The sequence below is a fragment of the Carassius auratus genome, unplaced genomic scaffold (genome assembly GCF_003368295.1).
Source record: "Carassius auratus strain Wakin unplaced genomic scaffold, ASM336829v1 scaf_tig00021987, whole genome shotgun sequence".
In the NCBI taxonomy this organism is placed as follows: domain Eukaryota; kingdom Metazoa; phylum Chordata; class Actinopteri; order Cypriniformes; family Cyprinidae; genus Carassius; species Carassius auratus.
In genome coordinates this window covers 252,978-271,503 of record NW_020525149.1, presented here as the reverse complement: position 1 = coordinate 271,503, position 18,526 = coordinate 252,978, and the positions used below count along the sequence as shown (strand labels likewise).

General features: G+C 35.2%; 1 protein-coding gene and 1 long non-coding RNA gene across 2 annotated transcripts; both read right to left on the bottom strand.

Moving 5' to 3' along the window:
- Window positions 1-278: 278 nt before the first annotated feature.
- LOC113077222 (uncharacterized) lies at window positions 279-874 on the bottom strand. The gene is made up of 3 exons (XR_003281279.1): window positions 752-874; window positions 534-621; window positions 279-457 (listed from the first exon to the last, which is right to left on the bottom strand). It is a non-coding gene; the product is annotated as an uncharacterized LOC113077222 (long non-coding RNA).
- Window positions 875-2,438: 1,564 nt separating this feature from the next.
- LOC113077215 (tumor necrosis factor receptor superfamily member 14) lies at window positions 2,439-17,750 on the bottom strand. The gene is made up of 6 exons (XM_026249666.1): window positions 17,557-17,750; window positions 14,740-14,865; window positions 5,854-6,006; window positions 5,236-5,317; window positions 2,887-2,988; window positions 2,439-2,442 (listed from the first exon to the last, which is right to left on the bottom strand). Exons 1-6 carry the CDS (start codon window positions 17,690-17,692, stop codon window positions 2,439-2,441), a joined length of 603 nt encoding a protein of 200 aa, XP_026105451.1. The 5' UTR covers window positions 17,693-17,750.
- Between the last annotated feature and the right edge of the window lie 776 nt (window positions 17,751-18,526).

Genomic DNA, 18,526 nt, shown 5'->3' with positions numbered 1-18,526 from the left:
AAAATGGTATACATTAGACGGCAAAGCTGCATTTATTTAATGAATCCATGATAAATCATTCTAATATAATTCTAATATTATCTTATATTCTAATATTAATATTATATTATCTCTTTACATCACTATCATTTTTAAATCCAGCAATATACAGTGTATATGAATGATTCAAAGTGTCCCAGTCTCAAATGATTGTTGAATTTTCATAGAAAATTACATAATAGAAAACAAAAACTATAGCTGTCATACTACAAAAATAAGTGAATAAAGCTTACCTGAACTTTTAGATAGTTTCTTCTTCCGAATGTGTTTAAATATTAAAACACTTATAACTGTAATTAATAATAAAGTAACTATAACAATAGAGGGAATGATTGCTACAGCAGTAGAGGGATTTCCACATTCAGAGTCTGATGAATGTGTCCCTGGATTTGTTTCAGCAAGTCCCATGGCCTCACATCTGTGAATAATATCCAGGATCAGATTTGCTGAAAAATGACTCACATCACACATTAACAGCATAAGTGTGCACTCACTTTGTATGTGGTAAACAGGATGAGAAAGATCCGTTTGAATATGTGTCACCTGTACAGTCAGCACATACAGGATCTGTGGAGCCAGGTCCTACAGAGACAGTCAGTATAAGGATACAATTAAACTGTCACCTTTGTGTTTGTCTACTACAATTCATGCAGCACAATAAACAATGTTTCCATTATTTTAATACATTATGATTATTATTTTTATCATTTACCTGCTTGTTTGATATATTGTCCAGGGTTACATTCAGAATATTTCACAGCTAAAGTGCAGCTGCCTTTCTCTTCTTTAATGCAGTAGAATCTCTCCAGTGGCCCACAAACCGTATCTGATGACCGAGTGCATACTTCACTCGGTCTTAAACCTCTGTCTAGGATGAAAAATATAAAGCATTAAGTTACTTGTCTTTTAGAAGATACATTCGCAGTTGCATCTGAAGCTAACTAGCTAATTTTATTTTCAGGGACAGTTTCTGGAGCAACTAGCTTGCAACTCTTCAGATCTTAAATCACTTGAATTAACAGACATCATTTTTTACCAACAACTTAACATTTTCAGATGAACTTCTATAAGGTGGAAACACTCACTTGCATCACATACAGTACAGGGAAAGCATTCCACGAGGCCATTTGGTTCATCAGTGAAAGTTAATGGAGGGCATGGGACACAAGTTGTGCTGGTGTCATCTGTGCAGTGCCAGCGAACGTGGTTTCCTAAAAAGGCAGCACACAAAATTTGTTCTTGATTTGACAGTATTGAACAATATTTGTAGCACTTTTTAAAATTTAAGTATTAGAAATGTCATTTAATTTCATAAGTAACAAATTTCTCATAATGTAATCGTAAATAAACATATAAAGACAATATATGCTATAACTTGCAGTCTTACCAGGGGCACACATTGGACAGCATTGCTTGTCTATTTTATATTCAGTATGAGCACACTGACAAGAACAAAGATCATAATTAAGAAGAAGAAGTGTAATAAAAATGATAATCCTTAAAGCGAACATGGTCACATTCTAGATCTATCCAGTTAATGTAACATTATGTGCAGTTCAGCACAATCTTCAGACGCTTCACATGCTGTGATATTGGTTGATGCATGCCTTAACAGTAAACCGGGATTTCATAGAAATCTGAGAGACAATAATTCAAGATTCTTCAAGACTCATTTCTTGTACAGGTCGTGTTTCCACAGGCTTCTTGCAGACCTATGCGTTCTCTTGAAATCAAACTGAAACAGAAAAGGATTAGCTCATTGTTGAACTCCTCATTCATACACTGTAGAAAATTATGGTTATTTTAGTGTGAAAAGACTAAAAATGCTACTTTAAAAAAAACTTAATTAACGGTAAGTTTCCTTACTCCATATGGTGAAAAAAACTTGACAGATCTAATGGGCATTTATTGTAATTTTACAGTAAAATACAGCTTCTTGTTTTTTCTTATCAGTTAAGTACATTATTAAGTTTTAAGTTACATCTTTTAAATTAAATGTTTGCTGCATTATTTTAGTGATGTGAATAACCATCATGGTGTTTTGTATTTTTGTGACAAATTTTAGTGATTTGGTATATTTAATGAAAAAAAAAACATTTCTTCAGTCAAGAACATGTATGGCTTGTGAATATTTGGGGGAAATAAAAACATGTTTCACACTCTCACAGTTTTACTTGAAAACATAATAAGGAAATATAAATGATTACTGACCTTTAACATAAAGAAATACATAAAATAAATCAAAACAAACACAAAATCGATTCAATGTTTTTACATCCATCATAATTTATTATGGTGTAACTGAATGGCAGTTTCTCTCTGCAGATGATGAGGTTATGGAATGTCACAGCATTTGGATGTGTAGAAATACACAAATGAGTTTAGACAGTGGGTGCTTCTCATCTGTTTAAGTAAAAGCAAAAAGGTCAAGACAGTGAGAGTAATTTGGGAGAGGTTGTAAAACTGAATAATTCTCAGCCACAGTCTGGAAGAAAATAAGGGACTAAAATAATAAAAAGTAAGAGCAACCAAGTGTAAACAATGACCAGTTTATAGTAGTTTTAACTACTTTGGTAATGGTGACATTTACATGTAAATTACACTTTGTTTTTTTATGTCTCGACAGTGCTTGTTTTTATATTTCATGAATTAATAGGATAAGCAAAAATCACAAACTGTTTCTTTTATTGTCAGTCATTTGCTTGCAGATCACATGGTTAGAGTTCTTTTTACTGTGTGTGTGGATGACCGTCTGCCATCAAAGTTTGATCAAGGAAAAACCTTGAATGGTTCTTTTTTCTCTTTATAGTAACTGCAAGTATGACAAGCACCACAAATACTCCGCACATAGATGGAATTAAAATCTGTAAATAAGGTGTTCCTTTACTGCATTCAACATCAGATATCTCAGTTCCGGCTTTAACTGTTGTTTTTCCAAGAGATTCACACCTGTTGAAAAGAGTTGAACTACAAATAAGACTATATTGCTTGTGAGAAAATAGCTAAATTTACTTACAAAATCTAGTGAAGCAAATTATGAACAACAAATGAACAAAATGCATTTTAAAACTTGAATCGGAAGGTAATTGTTTCTCATGTGGATGTTTGTAAAAATAAACTTACAAATCACCTCAGTGATGAAACTCATGGATTCAGATGGTGATTTATTCACAGTGTGATCCTATACAGACATGGAAATGTGCTGCTCATGTGGCCAGTCACATGAGTGTTTGCTGTAAATAAAATTAATTTTATTTACATTTATTCATTTAGCAGACGCTTTTATCCAAAGCGACTTACAAATGAGGACAGTGGAAGAAATCAAAAACAACAAAAAGAGCAATGATATATAAGTGCTATAACAAGTCTTAGTTAGGTTAACACAGTACATGTAGCATGGGCTTTTAAATAATATAATAAATAAATAAAAAACAGATAGAATAAAAAAAGGATAGAGCAAGCTAGTGTTAGAGGTCTTTACACACACATAATTGCATAATAAATGAAAAGAAAATATAATAACAAAAAGATTAGAAAGGTAGTTTGATTTGATTTAAGAATATAATTAGAATAGTGAGTGTTAAAGTTAGAGAGTCAAATAAAGATGGAAGAGATGTGTTTTAAGCCGATTCTTGAAGATGGCTAAGGACTCAGCTGCTCGGATTGAGTTGGGCAGGTCATTCCACCAGGAGGGAACATTTAATTTAAAAGTCCGTAAAAGTGACTTTGGTCTTCTTTGGGATGGCACAATCAAGCGACGTTCACTTGAAGAACGCAAGCTTCCAGAGGGCACATAAGTCTGTAGTAACAAATTTAGGTAAATGGGTGCAGAGCCAGTGGTAATTTTGTAGGCAAACATCAATGCCTTGAATTTTATGCGAGCAGCTATTGGAAGCCAGTGCAAATTGATAAACAGAGGTGTGATGTGTATTCATTTTGGCTAATTAAAAATTAATCTTGCTGCGTCATTCTGGATTAATTGTAAAGGTTTGATAGAATTGGCTGGAAGACCTGCCAAGAGGGCATTGCAATAGTCCAGCCTGGACAGAACAAGAGCTTGAACAAGGAGTTGTGCAGCATGTTCTGAAAGAAAGGGCTTGATCTTCTTGATGTTGAATAAAACAAATCTGCAGGATCTGACAGTTTTAGTAATGTGGTCTGAGAAAGTCAGCTGATCATCACTCATAACTCCAAGGCTTCTGGCTGTTTTTGAAGGAGTTATGGTTGATGTGCCTAACTTGATGGTGAAATTGTGATGAAACGATGGGTTTGCTGGAACCACAAGCAGTTGGCAAGGTTCAGTTGAAGGTGACGGTCCATCATCCAGGAAGAAATGTCTGTTAGACAAGCTGAGATGCGAGCAGCTACCGTTTGATCATCAGGATGGAATGAGAGGTATGAGTGTCATCAGCATAGCAGTGGTTTGAAAAGCCATGTTTCTGAATGACAGAACCTAATGATGCATGTAGACAGAGAAGTGGTCTAAGAACTGAGCCCTGAGGCATTTACAAAATGTATTCTTAATATTGTGTAAAATGCATTTAAAAATACTTATGTAAAGTATATTTTTATTATTCCAAACATTTCACAATATATATTCCTATTTGTTATTTTATTATTTAAATCTCCTGTTTTGAAAGACAAGCTATAGTTGTATATAATTATAGGCAATATAGGTCTGTATCCTATATATAAATTTATAATACACATTTTAAAACTATATTGCATACCTGCTGCTACCATTTTAAAGACCAATTTCGAATGTTTGTGTGCTTTTCTTCTCTTTCTGCTCCCAGTCGCTGTGAGCAGTTATGAAGTATTATTCTTTTAAATACTTTCCAGCATTTCAGAAATAAATATGTATGCAAATTACACCGAAGTACAACAGTAAACGTACCTTATAGTTCAGGAGTGCTCAAAAAGGGTTTAAGCACTGAATTTTGAATCAATTTCTTCTTGTAAATTCAGAGATTCACACGAACTTGGTTTTTGTTAAAAAAACAGTAATTTGGTCAGCGATTTTTACAGGGGGTGGTGAGAGAAAAACACAGACATCATGGATTCAACCAGAAATTAAATAACTGACTACCATCTGTAAATGGTGAAAATCACTTTCATCTCCCTGAGAAACAATTACCATCCGATTGAGGCTTATGAATGAGTGGAAAGTCAATATTCTAAAATAATGGAACTCACTTTGTATGCAGTATGCAGAATGTACCATCTGAATATGAACCATCAGGACAGATATCACACACCGTATCACTAAATTCTGTTCCTGTACAAACACATGGAGGAATACACAGTGTAAGTACTTCAGTTTCAACTCCATGATCAACAAAGGCTGTGACTGGTCTCACATTAGCTAATGAAATTATTAAATTCTTCAGTATTGCATCTTATAGACAAAATGAATAATCACATAACCAAATAATTATTTTCTTATTATAATAATATAATACTGTAATCAAGTAGATTTTTGGATGGTTATGTCAGGTCCTGTCAGTCACAAGCAAACACTGTCTGTGGCTTAGTAGTAGAGCATTGCGTTAACAGCGCAAAAGGTCATGGGTTCAATTCCCAGGGAACACAAACTGGTAAAAAAAATAATAATAATTATAGCCTGAGTGCAGTATAAGTCGCTTTGGACAAAAGCGTCGGCTAAATGCATAAATGTAAGTTTAAAATATGCAAACTGAGAGATGTACAGTTTTTTAATATAAACATAAGTGGAGTTATTGATCTCAGATGTCATCTGAGCTTTTCAGTTTTTGTGGATGTATAATAAAGATGTTTGAATGATAACGGACTGACCAGTTTGGTTGATGTATTGCCCAGGTGAGCAGGTTGAATGTTTCATGGCCTTTTTACAGTTTGAGAGCAAGTCTACACAGTAATAACCTGGAAGAGGTTCACACACTGTATCTGATATTGATGTACATGCCTGCTTTTCTCTCAACCCATTACCTTTGACAAGAAAGGAAACAAATGAGAAAGAAAGCGTTACAATATATTTGAAATCAATGGGTCACATGAAATAAAAACAAGGGGTGACAAGATACAAAATAAATTGTTACTCACTTGAATCACACACAAAACATGGTAGACATTTTGTGAATCCATTAGGAACATTAGCGTAGGTCATTGCAGGACATGAATCACATGTTGTGCTTGTGTACTCATCACAATGGATCTTAACTCTTTTTCCTAGACAATATTAATTATTGCCAACACATTATTATAGATATCTTTTGAAAATAACAACTTGTACACATGTGTAATTATATAAGCTCTATTTATTGTACATCTGTATATTTATGTCAACTGTGTGAAATATAAACATTTTATGCATCATAAACCATGGTTGGGAATCACTTAATCCTACATCTGTCAAATAAGTTAAATGATTAATATAATAAAAAAAGTGCATTTTTAACAAAGCTTTGACCACATCAGTCCAAACTTATAAGACTGTTTCATGAGCATATTACAGTTATTAGCCTCATCAGTAATAATGATGAGACCGTTCAAAGCCAGTTACCATGTGACAAATTACAAAATAATAATAATAATAATAATTTGACCTCTTTAAATCTGACCTCATATGTTGTGGTAATGAGTGAAGGATGCCACATACCTGGATCACACATTGGGCAACACTCTCCATTAATTTCATATTCTGCATTATTACATGTTGCCATACAAAGTACAATGTTGATGGTGAGAATGAGAGGTAGTAATGTTGACAGATGAATGAAGGTACATATGTGCATTTCAAGGAACTAAAAGAATCATCACTGGTCCAGAGGAGATCAAACTGCCTTCTTTGTTTCTTATGAAGCTGAAAAATAAATTGATGTTAGAAGGCTTTTAAAAAGTAGAGTGAAACTGTGCCAGAACCTACAAACTGTTTACTTAACATGTCCAAGGCATTACCAGTTTTCTCTAAAACAATGTTCAATCTCTGTAACGTTACCAGCAACCATGTGTCATCACTTTCATGCTTTACACTGAAAACGTTTTACATCGACATTTATCATTTAAATGCGCTAAATTATTAATTCCCTAGAATTAGACCAATCATTTCCTTCAACGTTTTACTTATTTGAACTTTATTAAACACATATTAATTTACGTTCAATAATGTTTATGAGGCGAATGTCCAAGACATGGTTACTTCTTTGCTGTAAGGGATTTCTCCCCTGAAAGTCAGGAAATATTTACCTGATGTTTCCTTTGACATTTCTCACTGTAAATTAATTACGGTCGAGCAGTTTTTGAGCTTGCTTAACTGCATTGCACGTGTGATACAATTGTAGACTTTCAAATCTGCAGAGCCGAACGCGCTTCTTCTTCTTCTGTGGTTTTTCTTTGGCGGTTTGCAAACGAAGTACATTACCGCCATCTGCGGGACTGAAGTGTGCACGGCATATAAAATGTTCAATTATACTCTGTGTAACAACAACAAAACAATTCCTTATTATATTAAATCCTGTTTACAACTGAGTTTCTTTTTGAAAAGTCATGATAGCCTTAATTATATATTGTGTGCCAGGCAGACTCAATCCGTTTTTTAAGCTCAATCAATTATTCGATTCCCTCTGTAATCCTTTTTTCAGAATATTTCCTAAACATATCATGAGTACACGTTTTGCACTTTCCACTTCACCACAATGTATACATAACCCTGTCTGGTGTTTTCCTATTAATCTTAAGCCACTGTTTAACCTAGCTGTGTCCGAAATCACTCATTCGTTCACTCATTCACTGATCCCTATATAGTGTATGGCAGTTGAGTGTACGATATCAAAAGGGAGTGAACAAATAAATGAACGGACTGCACGTGAGACTTGTTGCAAAAACTTTGCCATATGTATAATTATATTTATATTACATGTAGCTTATTTTAGAAAATAATATTGATAGCAATAATAGCCTACTCAAAATGACTTTATATTGCAGTTATACATTCCTCCGCGTCAGCTTTGTGGTTTCATCGATGGTATGATGGTATATAACTTTTTTTTTTATGCTTTTATGTTCATAATCATTAAATGCTACTAAAATACTGAGAACAAAAATAGACACACATTAACACGTCCATAACTGTGTATATATATTATTTTTAGCATCTTGAAACTCGCTCAAGCAGCGTTTTGAGCACAGATGGTAGAAGAGCGTCCTCAGGCCACCGATAATTTTACATCAGAATGATTAAGCTACTGTGATTAACGAACATTTTTTAATTATCCACCAAATTATCATAATTTTTGTAAGTTAACAACAATACCACCTCTGTAAATTAGTAAAATATTAATGTCATACAATTTAATGTCATACAATGATCGATCTGCACAGCACAAAAAGCCAAACTGAATATTTTAGGCAATGTAAAAATCCTGGCAATGACGCGTCCTGGGAAAATGGCTCATATGGTCACCATAATTAAATAAGACTAGCGACTTGACCTATGCTTTGTCCAAATACCCACACTTGTGGTCTTTGCACTTGTCAATTGATTACTTCTATGATGTATTTCCTGTATTTGGCCCAAGTGTTCAAGTTAGGATGAAGACCACAAGTGTGTGGCAAACTTTTCATTAGGCCTACCGGCTTATGGAACACACTTATAGTATTGTAAAAATGCAAGTGTTTACATAGCTTTTTTTTTTTTTTTTTTTTTTTTTGAAAGACTTTGCATTTTAAAATCAACTTCTAAATGTCTGTTCAGTAGACCCTATAACATGACATCATTTTAATTTGTGGTGCTTCTAATGAAGTGATAAAAAGCAGTTCCAAATGTTGTACAAAATTGATATACTAATATTTGCAGCAATAAAACGTGTAGCACTTTGTTTTACTACCCAATTATATGTAATATCTTATTATTAATAATATTTAACTTACATTGCAAAGGTTTCCAGGACCTCTCGACCTCTCTTGGCAAAAAGTCTCATGATTTATTTCCAGAACATGATGCATGATGGGATACACTAAGAAACAACATACAACAAGCCTACTCTACACTGCACAAAACTCGTGTTTGAATCATCATTGGCAAATTATTTAAATATAAAAGACATACTTACCACTGATTTCTAGTTTTGTCCTCTTTTGGAAAGCCATGCAAAGTATTTTTGCTTTCATAATGAAACACAGCGACTCCACAACATGGCGGCGGCGACAATGAGAATAAAAGTTATGCATTCTTTGTGTGAACTTTTGGGTGCTGTTATGCAAATCTTCACACACCATGATGTAGATATGTGGGGGCGTGTTAGAATGAGGTGGGCATGATTGACTCTTAACCTTAATAAAGAATCTCTCTTTGGATTTGAGACTTTAGGCTTTGAAACTTTACTGATCTTCTTTATGCAACAACAGCTTGTAACACTCCAAAGAGAAAGGAAAAATTTTAATTGTATAATATGACCCCTTTAAAGGGATAGTTCACCCAAAAATCATAATTATGTTATTAATAACTCACCCTCATGTCCTTCCAAACCGGTAAGGCCTCCATTTATCTTTGGAACACAGTTTAAGATATTTTAGATTTAGTCCAAGAGCTCTCAGTCCCTCCAGTGAAGCTGTGTGTACGGTCTACTGTCCATGTCCAGAAAGGTAAGAAAAACATCATTAAAGTAGTCCATGTGACATCGGAGGGTCAGTTAGAATATTTTGAAGCATCGAAAATACATTGTGGTCCAAAAATAGCAAAAAACTACGACTTTATTCAGCATTGTCTTCTCTTCCGTGTCTGTTGTGAGAGAGTTCAAAACAAAGCATTTTGTCATATCCGGTTCGCAAACGAATCATTCGATGTAACCGGATCTTTTTGAACCAGTTCACCAAATCGAACTGAATCGTTTTAAACGGTTCGCATCTCCAATATGCATTAATCCACAAATGACTTAAGCTGTTAACTCTTTTAATGTGGCTGACAGTCCCTCTGAGTTAAAACAAACCAATATCCTGGAGTAATTCATCTACTCAAACAGCAACAAAAATGCCATCCTGCCAAACCCCCCAAAAAAAGAAGAAAGCCATTGTGTTTACCACTGTAACAACGAGCGCTTATCAGGATCAACTAAATGCTGGATTCTCAAAAGTATGTAAAATATTGAAAGTTTAAGGCACAGGATCCTTAAAATACGTCCGAGAGTTTTATACACCGGTCTGTTATTGTGGAGTTCATGGCCACTCTAGCTGACAATTGTGACAGTAATAGTACCCAAAAATGACGGTTAGGTAGGGCCTATATTATTCCATTTTGAAGTAAAAGTTTGGTATATTTTGATTGTTTACTTAAAGGGATACTCCACCGTTTTCATATTAAACTATGTTTTTCCCTTACCTAAGACAAGTTGATACATACCTCTCTTGTCTCAGTGCATGCACTCAATCGCTTTGGCGTGCCAAGACGAAGTGCTTACAAGCACTTGCCATGGTATTCCACCATACAATATAGTTATCCATTTTACACGCTTAGAAAAGCGCAACGTTTTGTTTTGTGTTTTGTCCTAGGTCGAGTTACACTATACGCGAGTAACTGTATTTAAATAGGGAAAACGTGGAGGTGTTTGGTAGCTTCTCTGCTTGGCCCATATTGAATGAATGGGCTAAGCTAAGTGCTTTCAAAGTGTCACCGTGCGCCAAAGCGATTGAGTGCACGCACTGAGACGAGAGAGGTATGTATCAACTCGTCTTAGTTAAGGGAAAAACAGTTTAATATGAAAACACGGTGGAGTATCCCTTTAACAAATTGTGTCTCTGTCTTTAAATACATTCAATTATAATAAAAATTATCTTGATGTAATTTTTTTTCTCAGCTAATGCTGTAAATTATTTACACCTTATTTTTCAAGTAAATGTGGGCACCACCAGTGATTAATATGTAAATTACGAGGTCCCGGAGCAAAGCGGGCTAACAGATAGCTAATAATGGAGCACTCGCGCAATCACATTGGTGGATCAGTTGAAGTGATTAAAGGGTAACTAAACCCCTGGTCAGAGCCTGACTCCACCCACTGACAATCACCTGCCACCGCAAACATCCAATATGAAAAATCAACTGCAGTAGCCACCGTTCAGACGTTTTTACACCATATATTGTAGAATTAAAACACTTTATACTCAAATGTCAAAAAAATTACTCAAATTAATGATTAGCACTAATAAAGCCCCATTCTTACAGATCATTAAGTAAAAAACAGTTGGTTTAGGGTTTAGTTACTCTTTAAGACCGTGCATCAGTTGCTTTTATATGGTCTACTCTATAAGGTCATGAATAACCTGGAAATGCCATGCAATTTTAAAACGGCAATTTCCAGGCCTAAAGATATATTTTATATTTTTTTAAAGTTGTGGAATTTTTTTTGACAAATCTCTGTATAATAGAGTTATATTTAATCAGGTCCTAAATTTTGGTGGGGGACTATAGCTATCGAATGGTTTAATCATTCTTGCAGCTTTCATGTTCATAATGAGGGAATTCCTGCATTTATTCAACATAGCATGTAGGTTTGAATCATAAAATAAATCCACACAAACTATAAGATTAAATCAGTCATTCGATACCAGCCTTCGAATCCATACATTCTCATGGAGCGCGCTTCACATCAGCGCATCTTGTCTCTGACTGCACACCATGACCTGCCGCATGCTGCGATACAAGACTTTCACTCAGATTTCGGGACAGCTGACAGAATTGACTCCTGACTAATCGGGTCATTGTTGCATTGCCATAAAAAATTATGATTTGCACTACTTTTTAAGTATTTTACTCGCACGCTCCCAGCTGGACTTTGGCACTTGTATAAAATGTATATAGTTAATTATTTCAAGACATCACATTATTTTGGAAGACCATTAAATAATGAAATAGAAAATACAAATTAATGTCAATGAACACAGACAGATCAGTTTAATTGTTAGTTTATAAACATATTTCATCCTTTTTACATGGTGTTTGGGGAAATAGTTCTGTACAGTTCCAAATTTAAGTAACTTATGTAACTTGAGTAGCACCACTGTCATGCTTATTTTTTCTCTTTATAATAAATGCAGTTATGAAAAGCACCACAAATACTCCGCTCGACAGAATCACAAACCCGAAATAGGATCTTCCATTACTGCATTCAACATCAGACGTATCAGTTCCTGCTTTGACTATTGTTTTTCCAAGAGATTCACAGCTGTAAGAGAGTTGAAGAGCAAATATATCTCTTATGAGAGCTTGATTTAACCACAAAAATCCATTTAAGCAAATTGTGCAAAAAAAATTTAATAAATAAAATTACAATTGTACATTTGAGAATGCGTGGAACAGCTATGTTATAATGATACTTACTTTGTATGCCATTTGCAAAATGTACCATTTGAATATGAACAAACAGGACAGTCTTCACACATTGTATCACTTAACTCTGTTCCTACAGAAACAGATGCAGAAATACACAGTATCAGTTCGAGTTTCAACTCCATGAGCAATTAAAACAGTGAACCAGTAATTATAATAATATGTTTATATAGCGCCTTTCCCGAGCTCGTGGACACTGAACATGGTACACCAAAGCAACAAATATTGTTAAGAAATAAAAAATTTTATTGGACATTTGCCCAATTCAGTTGCAAATAATGTAGTAAAGATATAGAAATAGAAAACAAACCGGACAAATACACAATGTAAATTAGTGTTAGTGTTCATTAAACAAATAAGTTTTAAGTTTTTATATTTTTATTCACTAAAAGTGGTGACTGTTCTGAGTGCCAGGGGAAGTGAATTTCAAAGTTTGGGTGCAGAAATGGAAAAGGAACAGTGACATCATTATTCATTTTGTGTTTCAGATTCTGTATGATTATTGATGTGATTTGGCTGAATTAGAAGAAGGTCATAGTTTGAAAAAACAAGGAACTCTTAAGAGAATCAACACCTAAATTCTGTATCACAAGTCTACACACCCAACTGATAGAATCAACAGCTCCACAAATTATGCATAACTATCCCCCTCTCTACCCTCATTTCCATCTAAACACAGGACACTGCAGAGTGTTTGGTAAAAGGGGTCTCATTCTCTTAACAGTAGAACAGGTACCCATAAATACTGAAAACAGACTATTCCCGGGTATTTCACACAAATTACCTCCTTCATCTAAATGACCTCCCAAAGAAATCTACTTGTAATTCACTTGAAACCCCCAAAAGTGATTTGCTAAAACCCTGAAATAAACAGACAAAACCATTTGGTAACTTTGGGGTTCTTCTGGATATTTAAGAGAGGGTGACAAAGAGCTCAGGGAACTGTAGGCAGATTTGCATCCAGGGTTAAGTGCATAATAAGTGCATTTGGACTAGTCATAGTACTGGTCATAACAGCTGATTATTGTCTCAGCTTAAGTTAAGTTATCTGTCTTGGGGCTAGACTAGTACTAGCATTACTGCTGATTATTGTTTTGAGCTTTAACTTGTTGTACATGAGTAACTGTAGGAGACTAAACAGAACTACTATTTTAAAAATGGTAAGCTTGGGTGAGTATTAGTCCTAACCTCTGGCTAATGATCAGACTGGCAAGTTTGTGATCGTGGAGCCCACATAGAGCTGCCTACGTGAGGCGCCCTGAGCAACATAGATTCCTAATGAACGAGCAAATATAAAGTAAAGAGTTAAATGATCAAACACTGACTTAAATTTAATGAGTATTTGTCTCTTCTAACCCTTTCATTTTTGGAATCAGAGGAATAAAAGAGGTCAAACTTATAAGAAAATGTATTTATTTTAATATTGTTGTGCTGTATTAAAAGGAAAGATGGCAACACGTGAGAATCCTTCTGCCGGATCATTGGCTACCTTCGTTGGAACTGTGGGTGGACCTTACAATTCTATACTGAATAATCAAAGAACTAATCATTTATTTAAACATAATTCAGTCGATTTTTAGGTGATTTTGCCAGGTGCTAGTCATAGTTAGTCATATTTGTGACGAGGGTGGGGCTGAGAGCCATGGGAACGGAGCGACGCCGGTTGAGTAATTGGAAATGAGTGACACCTGCGCCACTCACTGGTCTCCAGTCCCACGGAGGAGCTTCTGAAGGATAAAAGAGGAGTTACGACAGTGAAGGACCAGAGAGGACCAGGCCTGGGTTTTATTTTGTGTTTTGGTTTTGTTTGTGTGCGGTAGTTGTCCGCGAGGGGCTGTTGTGCTGTTTTATGTTTATTTGGTAATTAAAGATTAATTTGAATGTTTGCTGGTTCCCGCTTCCTCCTTCCTGTGATTATAAAAGTTTTTTTTTTTTACATTGTTCCAATAGTTATTTAATATAAATACAAGCAGAGTTATTGTTCTTGGATGTCATATCAGCCTTTCAGTTTTTATTGTTGTATAATAAAGCTGTTCAAATGATAACTCACCGGTTTGGTTGATGTATTGCCCAGGTGAGCAGGTTGAATGTTTCATGGCCTTTTTACAGTTTGAGAGCAAGTCTACACAGTAATAACCTAGAAGAGGTTCACACACTGTATCTGATATTGATGTACATGCCTGCTTTTCTCTTAACCCATTACCTTTGACAAGAAAGGAAACAAATGAGTCAATGTTAAGTCATCTGGAGAAAAAAAAACTGTTGCAATATATTTTTAAGCAAGGGGTGACATGAAACCACCATGACTCACTAACAAAAAGGCAAAATAAAAGGTTACTCACTTGAATCACAGACAAAACACGGCAGACATTTTGTGAATCCATTAGGAACATTAGTAAAGGTCAACGCAGGACATGAATCACATGTTGTGCTTGTGTACTCATCACAATGGTTCTTAACTTGCTTTCCTAGACAATATTAATGATTACCATTAATAATTAACACATTAATGCAATTTGTCTTTTGTAAACTTCTACATATACAGCGACTAGCAAAAGTATTCATACCCCTTATTTTTTTCAATTCCTACTTTTGTTGTATCACCTTGTTTCTGTTCTTCAAATGGAGTTAACCTCTAGCAAATTCAATTGACGACATGATTTGGTAAGGCACATTACTGTCTATATAAGGTCTAACCGCTGCAAACACATATTAGAGCAAAAACCAAGCCATGAGGTCTGCAGAGCTGAGAGACAGGATTGTGTTGTGACACAGATCTAGGGAAGACATCAGAAAATTCTGCTGCATTAAAGGTTCACGGGGCATTTGGCCTCCATAATCCTGAACAGAAGAGCTTTGGAACAAACAGGACTCTTCCTTGAGCTGGAATCCTGACCATAAATGGAGATGGGAAAAACTTTCAGAAGGACAAACATCACTTTAACACTCCACCAATTTGGGCTTTATAGCAGAGTGGCCAGATGCTCACAACTGCACTCTTTCCCAGTGCCTTTCTTCTTGGAGGTGCATGAGGAGATCAGGAAGTCAGGGTGTGATGAGTGGGGTGAGGCCGAGAGCCGTGGGTCGAGCAGCTGTCGCTCATTTCCAATCACTCCACCAGCCTCGCCCCGCCCCACTCGTCACACAGGGAATTCAGGGAAGGCAGCTTTTACTGCCAGAAGTTGCTTTATGGGGTCCTCGCACTGCCAGCCATTCTATTCCCTGATTGAGGCACTCCTTCAAAGATGCACTGGTGCACAGCTGGTCCCAAAGGCCTGCGCAATTATGCGTTACCCCAATGAGTCGCCTTGCACAGACCCTGTGCAAGGTCAGGGAGGACGAGGAGCAGGTTTTGAATGATTCTCAGACCTCGCAATTCCTCTGAGGAAGTACTTTCTTTGTGACAGGGCACCATATGGCACCTGCATCCAGATCTATGGAACCACCATGTGTAGATCCTGGATAGGATTTGGAAGACTTAAGTGTCCTACTACCTGTGATGGTAGAAATTATCACTCAAACCAGAGTCCTCTTTTTATGGCCCATCTCCATCTGTCTTCAAAATCTACGTTTAAGCTTTCTCCATTTTCTTTTTCTAACTGTTTGACTGAAGTTAATTCTTGGTTTTCAAGCAATTTTCTTAAACTTAGTAGTTAAAACAGGACTACTTCTTGTAGGTACAAAAATATTTTCTCAAAGACCAGTGGTTTTTCTAGATGTATATATGGTTCTACAATTGCTCCTTCAGTGCAGGTTAAAAGCTTGGGTGTTAGCCTAGATATTACATTATCCTTTGAAGCACATATTATCAAGGTTACTCAGACAGCTTATTATCATATATGTAACATTAACTGTAAACGAGGAGCACTGACATTATGCTTTATACTCTTGTCACTTCACATATTTACTTCTGCAATGCTCTTTTTATGGTCTTCCTCTTAAACTTTTATACAAATTACAGTTAGTGCAGGAACACATATCTGCACTGGCTTCCTGTTAAACAGTGTATTGAATGTAAAATGTAGCTTTTTGTTTATAAGGAATTACATAAACTTCTTAATTATCTGACCTACTTTCAACATATACTCTCTCTCAAAATCAGATGTTTTCACTGAAAACACTGTCTTCATTCTCTTTAGTTCTTCCTCATATGCTTTTGGCTGCTCCTCATTTGTGGAATTTATTTTACGTGCTTTGTGTTGCTCAGTGGTAGAGCACTGCATCAGCAACACAAAAGGCTGTGGGTTCAATACCCAGGAAACACACATTCTAGTAAAAAATGTATATCCTGAATGCACTGAAAGTTGCAAAGTTGCTTTGGATAAAAGCATCTGCTAAATGCATACATTTAATGTGGGCTTTGCAATTTATTGTTGCTTGTTAACTGTTTTATTTGCATGCAAGTTGTCATTGATTGTCACGTAAGGTGCACATAAATAAAATGTATTATTATTATTATTATATGATTTCCTGGCTGATCCATTAATTATACTTCCATACAGCTTTAAGTGAATCAAAGCTCTGTACTAATCCATAAGAGTTTAACTGTCTGCTCCCCATTTGGTTTTAGATAAAACTTTTAAAACATTCATGGCTTTAAACATTTATTTTTCATTCATTTAATATGAGTAATAAAACACAGTCTTCTGTCAAAGGTAATTATATATTTGTATAATTATATGTATTTATTGTATGTCTGTATATTTATTTAAATTGTGTAAAATGTAAACATTTTAAAGTAAGTTTGGTGTACTTTTGGAGCTTCCTGAAACATGGTTGGGAACCACTGACCTGGACTATGAAGTCTAAATGTGGATTATGCTACTAAAATAGTTTTTTATAAAGTAGTTTTTGTAAATAGCACAGCACCTGCTGCTGCGACTAGCACACCAAAAATACCTAAGAAATACTCAAGGGCTGACATTTATTTTTAACAAGGCCTTTAACAAGGCCTTTAGTCTATTCTTAATAGATTGTTTTATGAGCATATTACAGTCAAGGCCGTCCTGATTACAGTTATTAGGTTCATCAGTAATAATGATGAGATCATTCAAAGACTGGCTGGTACCATGTGAGAAATTATATATAAAATATCATGTGACCTCATTAAATCAGACCTCATGGAAATGTTATGGTGATAAGTAAAGGAGGACACATACCTGGATCACACATGGGGCAACACTGTCCATTAATCTCATATTCTGCATTATTACAAGTAGCCATACAAAACACAATTTTGATGACAAGTAGAGGTAGAAATGTTGATGGATGAATGAAGGTGTAGCTTATGTACATATCAGGGAACCAGAATCATTGCCGGTCCAGAGAAAATCATTTTGCCCTCTTTTTTCTTACAGAGCTGAAAAAGAAATTTATTTTAGATAGCTTTCAGAAATAGAAACATAAATTGTGCCAGAACCTAAAAAATTTATATATAACTTGTCTTTAATATTAATAACTGGGCTATACAACGTTTTGTATCATCTCTCTTTCATGCCTACTACTGAAAACCAAGGCTATCAAAAGTAAACACACCAGGCACTTTACAGCATGTAACATGTCAATTCATCAATACCATGAGAGGCAGAGACGTGCACATACATTGAGCAGGGGCTCAAGTGGGAAAAAAGGGCACTTCTCATATTTATTTATTTTTTTCTTAAACAAAACGTTAAATATATTAGGGGAGTGCGATATAAAAAAAATCTAAATATTTATCGATAATATCAATAAAAACGATTTATGCACTCAACAAATATTGATTTGTTGAGTAAGTTTTTGTATTGGTATCTTAAGGACTTCCATGGACAGCTGACTCCTAAAGTTTTTGATATTCTGCATATTCTGTGTGGTGGTCAGTTCAAAGCAGTGATAGAAATAAATCTTATAAAAATATCTGTTTTAGGCTTACAATCAGGTGCTTCTACACCTTTGTTAATCAGCTATCATTTCCCTCTGATTATAGGAATAAATTATGGGTTAGATGTTGATCCAGGAACATGTCCTACTTGACAAAATCACTGCAACTGGGGACATAACGAGTGGTTATTATGACTTGTGAATTGCTTTTCATAACACGCTGCATAAACATAAAACCATGTCTGCATTTGTGATCAGAGAAAGGACAAA